This window comes from Leucopleurus acutus (genome assembly GCF_964270905.1).
Source record: "Leucopleurus acutus genome assembly, chromosome: 15".
Lineage (NCBI taxonomy): Eukaryota > Metazoa > Chordata > Mammalia > Artiodactyla > Delphinidae > Leucopleurus > Leucopleurus acutus.
In genome coordinates, this window is record NC_139157.1 from 41,900,176 (window position 1) to 41,920,571 (window position 20,396).

General features: G+C 40.0%; 1 protein-coding gene across 1 annotated transcript in view; it reads left to right on the forward strand.

The window, feature by feature from the left end:
* The first annotated feature begins 12,638 nt into the window (after positions 1–12,638).
* The window catches only part of CEP85L (centrosomal protein 85L), a 151,760-nt gene continuing 144,002 nt past the window's right edge, over positions 12,639–20,396 (forward strand). Inside the window, exon 1 of the mRNA XM_082855459.1 lies at positions 12,639–12,726. Coding sequence (XP_082711585.1) covers positions 12,654–12,726 — 73 coding nt within the window. The 5' untranslated portion in view covers positions 12,639–12,653. The remainder of the gene's footprint in view (positions 12,727–20,396) is intronic.

Sequence of the window (20,396 nt, forward strand, 5' to 3'; positions counted from 1 at the left end):
CAGTTCAGGCAAAATTCTTGGCACAGTGTTCAGCACTCAGCACTACCTTTCATTATTGCTCTAGTTTCTCTTTTGGATTGCTTGCTCCTTGTCCTTCTTAAAAAGATTAGCTCACCTACAACTTTTGAAACACTTTATCAAACATGATCCTGTTTACTCCTCATGACAGCTTTATGAGGTAGTACTGCAGTGATCCCATTCGATAAATGAGGAAACTGAGCTCGAAAGGTCCAGGGCCAGCAGGGAACAGGGCTGTGTCTGTACTTGCATCTCTGGTAGCTGGCACCTTACATTGCGCATTTCTGTGCTGCAGTACCATCACCCCTGAAAGTTAACAAGCCGTTTCATGATATAATATTACTGGCCTATGAGGTAGTTTTAGCACTGTTCTTTAAGATAATCATTATAGTTAGATCCCAGTTTCTTTCTCTATTTATAATTGTTTTCTTTTTCTATATTCTCTAAATATTCTATAAGAAATATTTATTGCTTCTATAAAACTAGATATACGTTTAAGTGCAACAAAAAACGTTACCAATTATATAATATAATTATATTTACATTGTTAGAGATTTAAGATCTCTAAGTTTGGTATGACTTTTCTCTGATTTTTTTTTTTGATAAGACAAAGTAAAGATCTTATGCAATTTCTGTGCCCAAATTTCAGTCCATGAATGCATTAATCCTAAGCCTTCTAACTAAAATAACCCCATAATGATCCTGAGTGTTTAACAGTTAGCTGCAGTAAGATTAAAATTTTATGACTTATAAAAATTTAATTTTAAAGGAAAAATAATGTCTTATTAAAATGTATTTGTAAACTACATTTCATGAAACCTTATTTTTTATTTTTTTCCCAAGGAACAGTAAAAAGTGCCCTGGGTATAGATTATAATCTACTCTGGCATGCATTAATAGAACACATTAATAAATATCAATTCTGTTTATATAACTCTTAAACTACAAGAACATTTCTTAAGATGACATTTTATGGTAATCATATTTTTCTCAGTTCTCATATTTCGCTCATTTTTTTCTTTGAACATTCTGATCTCTCACATTGAGTGATATTCTTCTTATCATATTTAAGAAAACCAGGGACTTCCCTGGTGGCGCAGTAGTTAAGAATCCTCCTGCCAATGCAGGGGACACGGGTTCGATCCCTGGTCCAGGAAGATCCCACATGATGCAGAGCACCTAAGCCCGTGCACCACAACTACTGAGCCTGCGCTCTAGAGCCCGCGAGCCACAACTGCTGAGCCCACATGCTGCAACTACTGAAGCCCACGCACCTGAAGCCTGTGCGCTTAGAGCCCATGCTCCGCAACAAGAGAAGCCACTGCAATGAGAAGCCCGAGCACCTCAACGAAGAGTAGCTCCCCCTCACTGCAACGAGAGAAAGCCCGGGTGCAGCAATGAAGACCCAACGCAGCCCCAAAAATTTTTTTTTTAAATAAATAAATTTATTAAAAGAAAAAAAGAAAGAAAACCAGATTCAGATAACCCAAGAGGGGAGGGAGTTAATGACGCAGTTACAGGCAACATGACAAAGCCCCCCCAGGGCATGGTAGACTGAGGGACCCTTAATGGCAACTAGAGGAGCAGAGAGCATCTCAAGACTCAGGAAAAGTGTGAGTTATGGACACGATCACACAAAGGCTATTTACTGAACTAAATACTAAAGTATTTTGAAAAGATATAGATCCCGCCAACCTAAATACAGTGTCCGTTTTGGTTTTATTCCAATATGGGAATAATCTGGCTCTTTTTTCTTCCAGAAACTACAGGGTTCAGGTAAGTGGCTGAAGTGTGGGTTACTGGGAGTCTATAAAAACCATCACTTTATAAATGACAGTCTACCCCTCATCTGGCAATCTGACAATTCTCCCAGCTACTCACTGGAGCAATGCTCTGGGTCTGGCTTTTTGCCAGTATGTGAAAAGGGATCAAGGCACATGTGCTTCACTGTGGCTGTCACTGTAGGTCTCCTTCAGCAGAACTTCTCCAGGAGCCGCCGTCACCTCAGCAGAAAGCCACCTTGCAGCCGAGAAAGTTCACCTCTTACTGGAGACTGTATTAGCCGGAGAATGCCCATACATACCAAAACATTCTAAGGGAATGCATTATAAGCCCCTAGATGAAAATGCAACAGAAAAACTACAGTGCCTGGTATCGGCTTCCCGTGTAGCTGGTAGGTACTTACAGGGGGATAACTACCTCCGCCCTGGAAACACGGAGATATGCACACTCATCTGCTAACTGAGTCTCATTTCCTCTAAGAAATGTTAAGCAATCTGTCCTAAGAGATGGTATGGAGGAAGATGAAAATTCCTCTAAAAAAATGATACGGTAAAACCCAAACTCAAACCCAGAGCAAAAGTTGCATTGCTCTTCTACGCTTCGATTTTTTAGAAACAGCTTCAGGCAACAGGCTCAGGAGCTGGGTGAATTCAGGGGCCATTTTAGGGTAAGCCGGGTGGGATTAGATGTTCCAGTCTGCACCGTTGTCCTAAGCCTGCCGTGATCTGAAACTTAGCTCTTGGGCCTGGGCCAGAACCAGGCTGGCATTCAAGGGTGAGCAAAGAAGGCAGCAGCCTTCAGGCAACTGCTGTGCAGAATTCTCTGGATAATGCTTTTGGCTCTGTTCTCTCCAGTGCTGGTCAGATGCCCCCAATCCATCCCCTGCCTCCTTAGTGTCACAACAGGTGCCTCCTGCTGAAATCATACACCTTTTTAAGACAATGAAAATAAATCCTACCACTATCTCTATCTTTTGGTCTCAGTTGAAAACAGTTATCTTTCAGTGATGGTCACAGTGTAGATAACTTGCCCAGTTTTACTAAGGCTAAAGTTTGCTCATAACTTCATTAGATTATCTGTAATGGAATAAAAAAGTACCTAATTATTTAATATATTTATATAATATCCCAATTAGGAAAATGTCATATAAATTTATGTATATCATATATATATCTTTTGTAATTTATTTTGTCATCATTCATAATATATGTATGAGGAGTGTGAATTTAATTTTAGATGCTTTGTTCATTGTTAATTCATCTCAGATTCTCTGTGAGTACTTATGATAATGAATATTTGATGTTCAGGTGGCTTTTCTGTGCTTTCATTTGCAATTTTGTAGTTCAGTAATTGGTGATTAAAGGTACAGAGAACATTTTTAAAAAGTCTCAATTGGGTTTCACTGGTGGCGCAGTGGTTGAGAGTCCGCCTGCCGATGCAGGGAACACGGGTTCGTGCCCCGGTCCGGGAAGATCCCACATGCCGCGGAGCGGCTGCGCCCGTGAGCCATGGTCGCTGAGCCTGCGCGTCCGGAGCCATTGCTCCGCAATGGGAGAGGCCACAACAGTGAGAGGCCCGCGTACCGCAAAAAACAAAAAAACAAAACAAAACAAAACAAAAAGTCTCAATCACTATAATAAAAGTACAAATTGGTTATTCTAGGTTTTTAAAAACTTTTAAGTCTTACTGGGTTGTAAGAAAAGTCTATAAGAAGTTATTCCTTCTGAAATCAGTTTTAGGTAGTATGTTAAAATAGATGCCCCAAATATAACATTATAAGAAATTAGAAATGTTTAAGAAATATCTTGACTATGGCTCAAAGTAGAGAAAAAATAGACCAATTTTAATGAATTAATTTTAATTAAGTTAGTCTAGATATGTCCAAATATAAGGTGATCCCCATTTTTTTTTAAGATACATTTTCAAAAATGTGTCCCAAGTTTGGGACAACTTGACATGTTAAAATTTTGAGATATTAGTGAAATGGTTAAATGTCAACACAATATTGTTGCTTAACAATAACACGAGATATGTTCCTTTTTTCCACTTTCACATTTAATATGTATTTTTAATCACTACAATGTAGTAATTATTGTAGTAATTTTATGTTTTAAATTTATCTTTTTTTAAAAAAATACAGATTCCCAATTTTATAGATTGAATTTACATCAAGCTAGATGACTTTTCCAATCAGTATGTTGTTGATCAAAATAAAGTAAGAGAGTGATCCATTATGTTAGAGACTTGTAAGGACTGGAGCACAACGTGACTCTATCTTTTCTGAGTGATAATTTGGGTTAAAACCCCCAAACAACCCACACCTTATAGATATGTACGTATGTTTACAAAACAGAAAATTCAAAAGCTATAAAGGGTTATAGTGAAGTAAGCCAAACTTTCATACCTGTCCCTACTTTTTCCTGCTCTGCTTAGGTACTCAACAAATATTTACTAAATGAGTAAGTAATGAACATTTATAGACTACCTTCTTTCAGTTTTTTAGTATGTATTATTTTTACAATCAGAAAAAAAATAACAAAGATAAGAAATTAGTTCCCCCATAAATCCAGAATTTATAGCTAGACTTGTCTTTTATTTTCTGAATATATTATAATACTTGTTAAAATTCCATTGAAATTTTAGCTAAAATGTCCACTCTTTAAATCAGCCCAGATCACTCTAGGGATTGTTTTAGTGATATTAGCTCTATTTACAGTTCCGGAGATCCTTACACATTCTTCTATTGTGTAAGCAATACGGGGAAAATTCTTTGGAATGAAAACTTACCAAAGTTAGCAGAGCTATTCAATTGAATACTACCTACTACCTAGAAGTAACGAAGCTACTGTGAAAACTGTCTTAATGTTTTAAAATTATTTGAGTAGTGAAGTTGTAACAAATTAATTACTCTTAATTAGCTAATTAAATCCTGTGGACCTCAATGAACTCGACAAGTTGCACAAGTTTGTAGTCTGCTTCTGGAAGCACTTTGGATAGCGGCAAACTTATCTAACTGGGGCAGCAGCAGCCAGGACCACCCCAGGCAGGACTATTGAGGACTTTGTCCCGTGAGTTTCATGTGTGCCCAAGTGGCGTTCTGAGTGCACTCAAACCTGTTGTTTCTCTCAATCCTGCCTTCCTCTGCTGTTCAAAATGTAAGGTGCTTATTTATCTATACCATTGTCTGGTGTCAGTCCATGCTGCTCTGTGCTGCCTTTCTGGTAACTCATCCTCGGTTGACAGTCCTCAGAAACACTTTCAGCATGCTCTAAGAACCCCCATTTTACTATTTACAACAAACAGATACATAGATGAAAATCTAACTCTTTTATATCTTTATCTTCACGTATTGTTTCAGTTGGGTTCTCTGGGAAGCAGATGCTAAAATGGAGTTAGGAGTGTAAGACGTTTATTGGAGGGTTAACACCTGTGAAAGATAAAAGGGGCAGGAAATAGGATTGGAAAGGAAAGGCTCAGACCACAGTGCATATCAGATGAGGTCTCAGTCAATCCAATGGGGAGCTAGAGGACAAAGACTGATGATTAGAAGGGTTCTGCACTGGAAAGACTAGCAGGCCCCAGTATCTCTGCTGTGCTCAGCCATTGGCTGGGGCTCTCCAAGAAAAGAGAGGCCTCCAAAGCTAAGGCAGATCCCGCAGGTGCTAACAGCGTGTGGACTGAATGTCCTTGTGGATAACATCAAGGTCTTTCTTGAAGGGAAATCAGAGAGAAGCAACTCCAATGCTACTTCATAGATTGAATTCCTCCACTGCCCCACCTCTGAAATCTGAAACTCCAACATGCTACCCATTCACCCTAATGCCCTATCTTTCCACCATTCGCTCCCTTACTCTCATTATATCTGCTGTTTGATTTCATGTGAAACTTCCACTCCCTTACTCCTTGAACCTTCTCTCAACATTTCACCCTTTCTTGACATCACTGCTTTCTCCAGATAGGCCAGACCCAGTTCCCCATCACTTCATCCATGCTCCAGCCAATATCCTTAAATTCTTTGCTCCTTTTCCCTAAATGCCCACAATGCAAAATCCTGTTTATCCATCTGCCTTCTTTATTCCTATACTCAAAATGATGGCCGCAGCTAAAGAAAATCATACAATACTACAGATTAATGTCACATGGTTTCCAATCTTAGCTGAAGCCTAAACACTGCACAGAAATCCTATAATTAGGTACTTCCTTCTCACATGGCACCGGAAGAAAAATCTTATAATATTTGTTTTTGCAACATGTTAAAGAGCATGATAGGGAAAGCTCCTTAGATTAGATTTGAATTGTAGCTCTTTCCTGCCTATGTGGCCTTATTTAACTTCTAGGTCTTTTTTTCCCCAGTCCTTTTTTTTTTTTTCTAAAGATTTAATTTTATTTATTTTTGGCTGCGTTGGGTCTTCGTTGCTGCGTGCAGGCTTTCTCTAATTGCGGCGAGTGGGGGCTACTCTTTGCTGTGGTGCGTGGGCTTCTCATTGCGGAGGCTTCTCTTGTTGTGGAGTACGGACTCTAGGCACACAGGCTTCAGTAGTTGTGGCGTGTGGGCTCAGTAGTTGTGGCTTGCGGGCTCTAGAGCGCAGGCTCAGTAGTTGTGGCACACGGGCTTAGTTGTTCCGCTGCATGTGGGATCTTCCTGGACCAGGGATCAAACCTGTGTACCCTGCATTGGCAGGCAGATTCTTATCCACTGTGCCACTGGGGAAGTCCCTCCTCAATCTTTAAAATGGAGCTAATATTAACAGTTGATGGCAGATTGTTTTCAGGATTACATAAAATATTTCATCAGTTTAGTGAAAATTCTCAAACCATTGAGAGTATATACCCTCAGCTTTTTCCCCACTAACTGCTACAACTGAACTCTATTGAAAACTCCTCTTTCCACTGAGTACATCCCAATCCAATTTCATAACATTCTGTACATTTTGTTATTAAAACAGTCCTCTTCTCCACTAGTGCAGGTTAGATAGGAAACTCTGTGTGTGTGTCTTTAGTGAAGGCATGATCAGCTTTCTTGAACTCCACACTTCCCTCCTTCCACACATCCATTTGGTGTTTGAAAAGGAAGACAGGTAGGGAAGAATTTGTTTCCTTATAGTTTGTCAAGGTTGCTGTCCCCTTTCATTGTAAATGACCTTGAATCTTTTCTGAGGCTCAGTATGACCAGGTGGCGACCATAATAAGTTCCACTGACAAAGATATCAGTCCTCAGCAGTTCCAGTAAACATTGATGGTCCCTGGAAGACTAAACTTTATCTTTCGGTTTAATTTCATCCTTCACAGCCTCACTGCCCACCCATAGGACTGCTCCATTATTCAGTGATCCATATCTTACCTACTTTCTCATTAGCCATTGCAACCCAACTCTGGAGCCAAAGTTATAGGTGGGATTCATTTTCTGTACCTCCCAGGAATCAGGGACTTGAGATGAGGTTTTCTCACCCTTTTGGCCTGGCTACACCACCCAGCCACCTCTCCCTAATCTTCCTTCTTCTATTTTGGTAGCATGGGGCAGAGACAGGAAACCCAGTAGCTAAGCAGACATCCATATGAGGAGTTCAGGGAATCACAGCCTAGAATGAAGCCTTCTATGAACTTGGCCCCAAAGAATTTGGTAAATATTTCTCATAAGTGTATCATTTCACCATAATCCCTGGACTAATTAGCAACCCCAAAGGGTCAGGAAATGATATCAATCAGTACTTTACACTATTCTGACATACCATTCTGATACAAAGCATCATCTATAACTAATCTAGATGTACCAATCAATGCTATTTTTCCTTGGTGAGTTATAATGGGACTCCATTTCTAGATTGTATGTCTGTGTCACCAATACAGGGTGCACATTGTTCTAAGCATGCTACAAATATTAACTCATTTAATGCCCACAAAAATCCTATGAAGTAATTACTATTGTAATCCACAAATTACAGATGAGGAAATTGAGGCACAGACAGGTTAAGTAACTTATATCTCTTCTTTTCACCTTTGTATAGTTGAATGAATCTGCTAGGAATCCAATTGAGATTTTCAAACTTGTCGTCAGGAGAAATAATTTCTTAGTTTTCTTTTTTTATTATTATAAGTGGTTATTTGAGATTATGACAACCCATAATAAATTTGGTAACCTGTCATTTTTGTGATCTGAAAGAGGTTATATACTGTAGTCCTTGTTACACACTTGACACACCAGAATTATCTGTTCCTTCAAATTTTTCAGACTTCATCCACACATCTGTTTCTATCAAGTGGCAATTGTTCTTTGGGAACACTTTCAATTGTTACTGGTTGGCTTAATTTTTCTACATTTTGTTGCTTTTGATATTTTATATTTTTGTAAATATTAAACTCTCTTAAGGTTCCCTATATTATGCACAATACATTTTTCTAATTTTATTTTATTTTATTATATATTTAATAGAATTTTATTTTATTCATTTTTTATACAGTAGGTTCTTATTATTATCTATTTTATACATATTAGCATATATATGTCAATCCCAATCTCCCAGTTCATCCCACCCCCACCCCTGCTTGGTGTCCATACGTTTGTTCTCTACATCTGTGTCTCTATTTCTGCCTTGCAAACCAGTTCATCTGTGCCACTTTTCTAGATTCCACATATATGCATTAATATATGATATTTGTTTTTCTCTTTCTGACTTACTTCACTCTCTATGACACTCTCTAGGTGGGATTCATCTTCTGTATCTCCCAGGAATCAGGGACTTGAGATGAGGTATCCTCACCCTCCACCTCTCTACAAATGACCCAATTTTGTTCCTTTTATGGCTGAGTAATATTCCGTGGGGTATATGCACCACGTCTTCTTTATCCATTTGTCTGTCGATGGGCATTTAGGTTGCTTCCATGACCTGGCTATTGTAAATAGTGCTGCAACGAACATTGGTGTTCATGTGTCTTTTTTTTTTTTTTTGCGGTACGCGGGCCTCTCACTGCTGTGGCCTCTCCCGTTGCAGAGCACAGGCTCCGGACACACAGGCTCAGCGGCAATGGCTCACGGGCCTAGTGGCTCCACAGCATGTGGGATCTTCCTGGACCGGGACACGAACCCATGTCTCCTGCATCGGCAGGTGGACTCTCAACCGCTGCACCACCAGGAAGCCCTGTTGGAAGATTTTTAATCACAGTTTCAATTTCATTGCTTGTGATTGGTCTGTTCATATTTTCTATTTCTTCCTGGTTCAGTCTTGAAAGGTTATACCTTTCTAAGAATTTGTCCATTTATTCCAGGTTGTCCATTTTATTGTCATAGAGTTGCTTGTAGAAGTCTCTTATGATGTTTTGTAGTTCTGTGGTGTTCGTTGTAACTTCTTTTTCATTTCTAATTTTATTGATTTGAGTCTTCTCCCTCTTTTTCTCGATGAGTCTGGCTAATGGTTTATCAATTTTGTTTATCTTCTCAAAGAACCAGCTTTTAGTTTTATTGATCTTTGCTATTGTTTTCTTTGTTTCTATTCCATTTATTTATGCTCTGATCTTTATGATTTCTTTCCTTTTGCTAACTTTGGGTTTTGTATGTTCTTCTTTCTCTAGTTTCTTTAGGTGTATGGTTAGATTTTTTTTTGAGATTTTTCTTGTTTCTTGAGGTAGGCTTGTATAGCTATAAACTTCCCTCTTAAAACTGCTTTTGCTGCATCCCATAGGTTTTGGATTGTCATATTTTCATTGTCATTTGTCTCTAAGTATTTTTTAATTTCCTCTTCGATTTCTTCAGTGACCTCTTGGCTTGTTGACGCTTCCTGATGGAAGCTGGGTGTAGAGCTGGGTAGAGCTGGGTGTTGCTCTGGTGGGCAGAGCTCGGTCAAACTTTAATCCGCTTGTCTGCTGATGGGTGGGTTCCCTCCTTGTCGGTTGTTTGGTCTGAGGCGACCCAGCGCTGGAGCGTACATGCTCTTTGGTGGGGCTCATGGTGGGATGTGGGAGGGCTCACACCAAGGAGTACTTCCCAGAACTTCTGCTGCCAGTGTCCTTGTCCCCGCATGCAACTATGCATATATATACATATATATACACACACACATATTTACACACACACAAGCATACACAATCACTGTTTTTATTACTTACTTGTATTGTCTCTACTTATGAAAAATTACTAAAATATTGAAGCTCTGTAATAAATGTCTTAGCTTGTAAGATCCTCCTTATGGTCTTTACCTACTGTTACAATGAAACAAAAACATGCTGGTTTACAAAATTGGGCTTAGTAATCGTTAGGTAGTCCTGTCTCTCAGTCTTGTGCTATGACTGATTTTACTCATTCTGAGAACCGTGGATACTGGGTGTGTCATGGATGTGGAGGGAAATCTCAGTTCAGTATACAGTTGACTCTTGAACAGTCGGGTTTGAACTGTGTGGGTTGACTTATATGCAGATTTTTTTCAATAGTAAATACTGCAGTACTACAGGATCCCTGGTTGGTTGAATCCTCGGATGTCAAACCGTGGATACTGAAGAACCAGGGATTCGGAGTGACTATAAATTATACTCGAAAATGCCTATCACACAGAGGGTCGGCACCCCCTAACCCCTGTGTTGTTCAAGGATCAACTGTATATATATTCAGAATTCATATGATAAAAAAAAGGATGGTTATAGTTTACCTCATATACATAATATTCTTAGTATTTCAGTTATTTTAATTGCATTAGATCTCTATCCTCTCAAGTTTAATTAGTAGGGACACAAAACTTTTTATCTTTGGTGCCAACTTCCAAAATAGCAACATGTTTTTCTCTTTGCTTTTACTCTTATTTCAATAAGTATTGAAATATTTTACATAGTCTCAGCTTCACACATACTTTTTTGCTGTATATAGTGGCATGCCCTTCAGTTTGACAAAAACATGTAGAAAACCTGAGTAAATGATTTTTTAAAAACACTGCTTAGAATTGAATGGAAGTAGGCAGAGTTTTGGAATAACAATAGTACATATTAAGCTCACAAAGGATTGAGATATATCTGCAATAATTCATACATTTCTTGGAACTGTGTAGAAAAAGTTTAGTATTTAATAAATGCTATACCTAATATGAGAGTATGGTAAGTATAAATCATGAAAAAAAAAGGATACTTTCATCTGGTTCTATAGCTTCTGATAATTCATTTTAGAATTTACTTTTTTAGGTTTCTTTTTGAACCTATACTATGCATGCGTCATATTACATGAACTAATGTACATTTAAATCACAGAAAGGAACCAGTCACATTTTTTTTTTCATGTTTCTGTCACTTTCTATCCTTAGAAACAGTTGACCCTTGGCCAATTGCTCATGATTTGGAGAAATAAGTGGAACTGTACCCAGGGGACCCTAAATGTAAAACTGCAATCTGATAAATTACAAAACAGCTGTGGTAAGTGATAGGTTATACACCTAGATGTAATTTAACCTCTAAAAGTTTTAAGCAGTATTTCCCAATTACAGGGTGCTTAAATACAAATATGAGGCCTTTGTTAGCAAACATCCCAAACAGGAAAAAGCATCACTGGACTCAAAGCCTGTTGAGGGTTAGGGACCTGCTTTCTGGTTTACCTGATTCATCGGCCATGCGCAGAGCTCGCCTCCTTCTACAGTGCCCGACCAATATTTATTAAATGCACTATTTTAGATCTAAATATTGGAAGGATAATAAATATTGCCCATGAGAAGTAAGATTTAAAAAGAGATTGCTGCACCCTTTTTTCCTTCTCAGGATACCTGCTCCTGTACTATGGGTTCAGGTGAAGGGTGGGAACTGACCAGGCAGAGGAGGAACGTGAAGGTTTAGGGTGTAAGGCAGTTACACTCCCATTACACACTTTCGTGCCATTTTCACTCCTTTCTGATTGCTTATCTGAAACATTGGGCTACTAGATTAAAATTTACAGCCCCTCCCTGAACCTTCTGGTACTGAGTACCTTGGGGCTTTTCTGCTTTTTTCTGCTCAGGTCTCCTTGTCGTAGATATTTTGGTACCTGTTCTCTCCCCCCACCCCACACCCAGGCATTGAATTTGCGAGTTGAGGAAAATGACTACTTCTCTATCCTCCACAGTGATCTATAAACGATGCTTATGAAATGCATGATGACAACTTTAATCCCAACCCCAAATGAGACTGGGAGTCCCTCAGCCCCTCCCGAGGAAACCTCTTTCATCACAAGCAGTCGTGAAGGGAGGGCAGGTCTTCCACGCCCTTTTCTGAGCTATGCCCTGCAGGCCCTGAGGGATTACCCAAGGTGTGGGGGGGAGGGGAACCAAAAGACGAGGCCCGGGGCCAAGTTTCCTCCCTCTCCTCATCTCGCAGGGCGCGGGGATGGGGAAGGAGGGATGCCGCTGGTGTGTCCGAGCGACTATTCGCCACCTGCGGAGAAAAGGGGAATAAAGGTACCCACTGGTACCCGTCCGCAGCCCCGCCCGGCGCCGCGCACGCCGTTTGTAAGCGCCCGATGCCCCGCCCCCACCATGCCCCGCCCCTCCCCGGCTCGGGTTCGGGCTCCCCCAGCGGAGGCGGGGCGGAGAGAAGCCGCAGCTGCAACTTCGCCTGGAGCCTGTGAGGCTGGGCGCAGCCGGGGACCGAGTCGCCGACATCGCAGAGGCGCCGCTTCCCCGGCCCGGGCCTCAACCGAGCCGGCTCGACCATGGCAGCCGCCGCCGCGGCGAATCCGGCCCCTGCGCTCCCCGCCCGTCGCTGATCGGCCGTTAACCAGCCCGCCCGCTGGTCCCCCCGCCGGTGCCGCAGCGGCCCAGGCTTCGGACAAGTTTCCGCCGCCGGAGGCGAAGGCAGGGAGGACGGACGTGGGGAGTCGGGCGCCCCCGGCCCACTCGGCGCTCCCGCCCGCGATGTGGGGGCGCTTCCTGGCCCCGGAGGCCGGCGGCCGGGACAGCCCCGGCGGAGCCCGCAGCTTCCCGGCGGGTAAGTAACGGGACAGGCCCCCGACTGGGGTGGGGGTCGCGGCCGACCGCGGCGCTTCGGGACCCCGCCAACGCTCCCCTCCCTCCTCAGGCCTGGTTTCCCCCTGGCCGCCCGCCCCCGACGCCGCTCGCCAGCCCGCCAGCCCGGCTTCTTCCCGGCTGCTGACGCCCGGCCCCGCGGGCTGACTTCTGGCGCCCCGCGTCCCCGGCCCTGTCCGCCCTGCATCGCGGCACACGGGCTCGGCGCGGCTCGGTGTCCGGGCCGCTCCTCCTCGGGCCGCAAACCGGGCGCCCCAACTTACAGCTCGCTTGGGCCTCCTCGGGTTAGGCTTTGTTGTGCGTCCTCCTCCCTTTTTCTCGTGGGGTTTGTGGCCGACGTGGGTAACGGGGCTCACGGAGCCCCGGGCGGGAAGGTCGCTGCGACCGTGCTGCAGCGGCGGCGGCGCGGCGCGCGCCAGTGGGACCGGGATCTGCTGCAGCTGCGTCCACACACCCTACTTTAGGGCGCGTTTTGGGGCGGAAGGAGGCTGCTGGTGATGCCTTGGCTGCAAGTGCCCGCCGAGGGGTCCTGCCCCTCACTGCGACCTGGTCACCGCCCAGCAGCCCTCTCTGGAGGACATGTCCTGCCAAAGCCAGTCGATCTTTGAGCAATAGGGGTGTTAATCCGTTTGCCTGTCCCTGGCCCTTTCAAGGAAAATTGGGAGTTTGCCGCTTTGGGTGTGTGAAGAGAGCTGTTTGTAACGCACAGCCATTTCATGCCTTTTATCACTTAAAAGTTGTGTAGGAGCCGCCAAATTAGGATAAATCGTCCCCTAATTTGTGATATAAAAAATAAGGCTTGGGTTGCCTGTGACAAGTTATCTGACGTTGACGGTTCTTTCACGCACTTTAATCTTAATTGAATTTTGAACCCCCATGAGAAGCTGCAAGTTATATGGATCATTTATCCAGAAAAAATCGCCATATGTACTTACACAAAGATTTTCCTACAACTTTAGGTGCTTCTAGGACTCCTGTTAAGTAACCTTGTTACACAAAATGAGCTCTACTTGTGTAACTGACATTTTGGTATACATTTTCAAAGCTGTTTGAGAAACAAAAAAGCAGAAGCATTTGGAAGTGGTTTTTTGTTGTTAGTATTTTTGCTATTTAAAAAATATCAGGCACAAACTCAGATTTCTATTAAAATTTCAAATAATGCAATTCTGTGATAGTTTAGAAATTTGTGATGTGGGGTCTTTTTTAGACATATATAATTTTGTCATCTTTATTTAGGGTGTAATTGACAAATAGAAATTGTATTGATAGATACATTTAATATGTGCAACTTGGTTTTGATACACACACACACACACACACACACACACACACACACATTGTGAAATGATCTCCACACTCAAACTAGTTGACATATCCATCACCTCATAGTTACCGTCTTTTTGTGTCGTGTGTTTGGTGAGAAAACTTTAAGGTCTACCCTCTTAACGCATTTCAAGCATACAATACAGTATTGTTAACTGTAGTAGCATACTGTACGTTAGATCTAGACATAAAAATGTTAAAATCCAGAGTTAGATTTGAAATCATTCTCTTAAATTTGGTCCTGCAACACTTTTAGAAATAATAGAATTGAACGTAGGCATGAGTTTAGTAAAAAAAAATCATATAAGTAGGAAATTATTTTCTCTGAAATGTATACCATTTGTCCTAAGAAGAGGAGACAGCACTTGAGAGGTTTTTGATGCTCACTGGGTGCTTATAAACTCTGCAATCAAAGTAACTTCAGTGAATGAGAAGGTACTTCATTATCCCTAGAGGCTGGAGGGAATGGTTTCAGTTTATCTGTACATGTCAGAAGCCATCTGTAATGTCTTTGTAACCTAACCTCTTAAACTTTATTTGTAATAATAACATGTTTGAAGGCTTAATATTCCCCAAGCATTGTATCCATTTTTCCATTGTTTTCTATGAAGAAGAAAACATCATAGTGCTTAGAAATTTTTAATTAACTGAAGGAAGGACTTTGAGGTTATATTGTACCCTCTAAACCTTTGTTGTGACAAAGAATATAGTGGAAGAAGATACTTCATAAGTACTACCGAATTTTAATAAATTTGGACAGTATATCTTTACAACAAATATATTTTATCTAACCTTTGACAGTGATAAACCTTTGGTAAGTCAGGACATGCCTTTCCAATAAAATTTTTTTTTCAGCTACATGCTGAGAATAGATTACTTTTACAAAATAGTGATATAATTATGTTTTCTTCTTGAGCCAAGCAAATATATAAATTTTTTTAGTTTAAAAATTTATACCTTAGATGAAAAACTTGTGTGGTTTCTTTAGCAAATGAGCAGACGGTGAAGGTCAAGATAATGACCTCTGAATTGGTTCATGTAGGCATTTTTTCTTAGAATTTAAGGGGAATTTATATATTTGAAACACTGTCCAGTATTATCTTTTGACTACCTTGAGTGATTTTAGAGCTTTTCTGAAAGCAGAAGGAACCAGTCTTCTGATTGAATTTATCAGCAATCATTTTGGTTTTGATGGCCTGTGTGAAGACAGATATGTAAATTATTTCTGGTATTTAAATGAGTTTGTCTCAGTAAGTGGGTTAATTCTAGGTGTCCTAAAACTGGTTTGTTTATACAGTTATGTAACTAAAGGGAAAACCAAAGGTAATGTAGAATCAGTGTTCTAAAAAATTGGAGAAAACTTTCTTTTTAAGGTAATAGCAGTTAAAACAAGTGGGACTAATTAGCATGGTTTGGAAAATACTGAACTTTTGACCTTTTCTTTAGGATTTAATTTTGTTTTGGCTTTACCCACAGTTTTTCAGCTTTACAGAGATAATTGTTATAAATGAAAATAAAATGAATATTTTCTTGTATGTCCATACAAAGATCAAACAAAAGGCCCCTCCCCCTCCTTTTTTTTTTCAATTGGCAAGTGTGGTTAGAAAGCTAATTTTAAATAGAACAAATGTTATGTCTTTTATGCATTTGGTTGAGTGCATTTGAGAAGATCCTGTTATTCAAAATGTATAATAGTTTCAAATTTGGATGAAAGATAGATGTATTTCTCTTAGGTTTTAAAAATCTAGTATGATATGGGGATATTTTGAGTACTTATACTTAAGTATACTGAATTTGTTCTTTTTTATAAATCATACTTTCAAAATATTAATACATTTAACCCTAAAACATTTGGAGGTAGGATATGATAGTTTTCAAGTGTGCTGAAGAGAAAATGCTATAGAAAATACTTACATGATCTGAAGAAGTGTCATTTGTTCAGTGCCTCAAGCTTTAAATCTGCCTTTTCCTGTTGATTCCTGGCCATAAAGTGTTTAGTAATGTCATAATGATGGTGGTAGTAACTGGTATGATTATGTCAAATACAAAGTTTTTCTGTGGTTCTGAATTAAATGGACCCAAAAGTACTCTGATAACAATGAAACATAACTCTTCTGCCTAAACTCATTTGGACGTGTTCTTTTATAATAGGCTTTGGGGGATGAGGGGTGAATCTCAACTTTAGTGATGACTTTTGTGAAATGAACCTGATTATTACTGATAGCTTCTTGGCTTGAATGAAGCTGGTAAATTAATCTGAGGCCAGACAGTAAATGGTGAGTTCAGCCTCTGTTGTGAATGTTTCTGTATGTTGAGAACAGAAAGTTTTTACACAGTCTTGAGTTTTCTGACTGGATGAAATGTGTATATTTGTACTCTGAGAAAAAGATGAAGAAATGAAGGCTGTCAGATTTTACTGAGTTATAGCTTAATTAGTTCCTTCAAATTGTATATTAAAAAATGAACAATGTGATCATTTAGATAACTTCTAAAGCTACAATGAAATACTAATTATTGTTACTACTTAAGGATATATATATTTTACACTGGCAAAATAATATTCTACAAAGTGGAATTTATTGTATAAGGTCATTCATTTTAAGAACGGGACTGATCAACATAAAAGAACATCAAATTGCTCTTCATACTAATATTTTACTTGCACTTTCTATTTTTCTTTAATTAAAAAAAATTCATTGTTGTTACCTAGCATAGTGCTTGGCACGTACGTAAGTACTTGGTAAATATGAGTCATTCTTTCAGTAAACATTGTGTGGTAGGCATTGTACTAGGTGCTGGGGATACATCATTGAACAAGAAAGGTAGGGTCCCAGCTCTAAGGGAACTTACGTTCTAGTAGGGAGGAAACAGTCTGTAAGTAAACTAACAAGATAACTCAGCTGATGTTAAGTACTGTGAAGAAAAGGGAGCTGGTGAGATGGTGTGGATAGAGCTGGGTAGAGAAGGCCTCCCTGAGGAGGTAGCATTGCTCTGAGACCTGAATGATGAGAAGGAGCCAGACATGGGGGCAGGAGTGTCCAGGCAGAGCGTATAGAAACAGCTCCAAGGTGGAAATGAATTAGGGGAGCTTGAGGAATATCAGAGGTCAGTGAGTCTGGAGCACAATGAGTAGGGATATGAGGTGAGGGAGGCCTGATGTAAGGCATCGTAAGAATTAGTAAGAATTTGGGGTTCTTTTCTGTGTGAGGGGAAGGCAGCTGTGGGTGGGTAGGGGAGATGACTGTTCATTCTTTTGCTCAGCACACTGAGTGCTACTGTGAGGCAAACCTCGTTCTGTGTTCTGTGTCCTGGGGAGATGAAGTAGATATCCCTGTCCTTGGTGTTTATAGATCACTCCTGGCTGTTTTGTGGGGGAAGAAATTGTGGCGCAGTGGGGGAAAGACTGGCAGTAGGGAAGCCGGTTAGTAGGTCATTGCGGTGATTGGGTGAGAGATGATGGCTTGGATCAGAGTGGTAAGATCGGATTGGAGAGAACAGAATGGGTCTGGAATATACTGGAGAAATAAAGCTGACAGGATTTACTGATGGTTTGGGGGTGGTAAATGAAGGAAGGAGGAATCAAAGATGATGTCTTAGTTGGGGCTTCAGTAATTATAATGGATGGCGGTGCCATTTTCTGAGGTGTGGAGGAATGTGAGGAAGATAAGTGGAATTAAGGGTCCTGTTTTAGCCGTGTGGCGTTTGAGATGCATTTTAGAGGTTCAGGTGAGAAGTTGGGTATACAAGTCTGCATCTCAGTGGGGAGATGGGAAGGTGTAGGTAGGGATTTTGAGAGTTAGCTGTGTCTAAATGATGTCTAAACGTGATCACATAGAGTATGGAGAAGGCAGCAGAGGTTACCGTCTTCTGGTCAGATAGAGGAGGAGGAGCCATCCAAAGAGACTGAGGAGCAGCCAGTGAAGTAGGAGTGCACCCAGCAGGGTGTGGTGTTCCAGAGGAGAGGAGACTGAGGAAGGAGTCTTCACCACTAGAGCCGCATGAGGCTCTAGGCCAAGAGGCCATGTAAGACAAGACAGAAGAGGATGGACCAGTGCCACTGCATACTTCCAGTGAGAGACTTAAAAAGTTAGAACTAGTAGGGATTAAAGACTCTCTAATCGAGTCTGCACATTTTATTACATAGAATTGGTACATAAGTTCTCAGTGAGTGTTTGGGTTGCTTTCTTTGCCCTTACCACCTCTCAAACTAGGGCGACCAACTATCTGGGTTTGCCTGGGACATTCAGTTTTAAAACTAGCGTGGTGTCTCCTGGGATGCCTTACATTGAACAGTCACTGAGTCTTGACTATAGGATTCTGCCTAGGGCATCTGAACTGGTGTAAGGTTTTAAATTACTTTAAAGATAGTAGATTCAACATCAGGAACTTTACATAGTAGATGTCTTCATTGCTTTATTGATGCTGTTTTAACACTAAAAGTTCAGAGTTCTGAAGTGAACTCTAGTTTTAGTTCAGAGTTCTGAAGTGAACTCTAGTTTTTAGTTAACCTTCTGAAAGAGAATGGGATGAAAAATTTGGACTACATTTCATGTAAAGTTTAAAGTTTTCTATGAGGTGCTTTCACTGTCTTGTAGAGGCAGATATTGTGTGTTTATTGATCATAATCAATATACATTGCTTTGTCATGACATTACTGAAGCTTTTTCATTAATTCTGAGCATCCCATCTCATTTTAGGAATAATGTACTGAAAAGTTTAACTAGAAGTTAAGTTTTTAAATTAGGGGGTGTTATTTATAAATTTTCTCAAAACTTTATTTTGGAGTGTTTTAAAACTAAAGTTTTGTTTTCATTTTGGCATTTAAATGTATTATGTAAAGCACTTAGGCTCCTAAGTATCAGAAAACAAAAGGCTAATTGAGAAATAATGAGCTTACTGTGTTTTCTTTGGAGGTCAGTGGCTATGTGAATTTTCATTAGGTCTAGCAGCATTAGGTCTTAACAACTTTATTTAGGAATGTTTATTTTTATTGGGGCTTTTATTTCCTCCTGGGCTGATGATCCTTCTTAAGTTTGGACATAATTTGCTACCATGTAGAATATTTTCTCTATTAATTGATATTGTGAAATAGTTATATTCAAAGACAAAGGTAAACCCCTCTGGAATACGACTTGTTATACTCCCTCACATTTGTAGTGGTTTTATTAAAAAAACCTCTTATTAGTTTTTATCATACCTCATTTTTTTCCAGTTTATAAACAGAAACAAAGGCTTATGAGAGACTAAATTAAATATGTGGCCCTCATTCCAAATAGCTACCAAAATACTCTTTTGAATACAGCATTTCATGTAACCAGAGTATAAGATAGGAATCTTTGGCCTCTCCACATATTGAAATCAACAGGCACATGATTTTTTTCGTAGAAGGAGATGGTCTTACCTTTGTTGGTTGCTACCCTGACGCTCTTGAGTTCCTTGTTTTATATCATGAGTGAATATTACTGGTTTGAATTCATACTTTTTATGTGAAAGGTGAACCACTTACTTATCCATCTGATCATTGTTCTTAATTGAGTTAATTTTAACCTCCACCTGAACCAACCTAGTTTAAAACTCTTCCTTGTTATACTCAAATTGAAAGTAAGGACATTTAGAATCACATCTGAAGACTATAGTCTTATACCTTTTGTGGTAATATTTTTTTTAATTATTTTTATTAATTTTAGTAATAATAGTACTAATAAGTAGTTTTAATAGTAATAGTTAATGAACTTCCAGATTTCTTTTTTATATTTAGAAAGCAAAGAATACTAGGTGTTGATTACTTAAAATTCGATTTAAATCCTTAAATGCAAGAAAGCCAATTAACTTAGATTGAGGTAGATTTTTTTCCAGTTTGATTGAGGTATAATTGATATATAACATTGTATTAGTTTAAGGTGTACAATATAATGACTTGCTGTATGTATATATTGCAAAATGATTACCATAATAAGTTTAGTTAACGTCCATTACCACACATAGTTATGTTTTTTTTTCTTGTGATGAGAACTTTAAAGATTTACTAATTTTAGTAACTTTTAGATATACAGTATAGTATTGTTAACTATAGTCGCCATGCTGTACATTATATCCCCAAACTTATTTATCTTATACCTGGAAGTTTGTACTTTTGGACCACCTTCACCTGTTTCAAACCCCACCCTCCCACCACCTGCCCCTGGAAGCCACAAGTCAGTTCCCTGTCTCTATGAGTTTGTTTGTTTTTAGATTCTACATATAAATGAGATCATACAGTATTTGTCTTTCTCTGTCTGGCATATTTCGTTTACTGTAATGCCCTCAAGG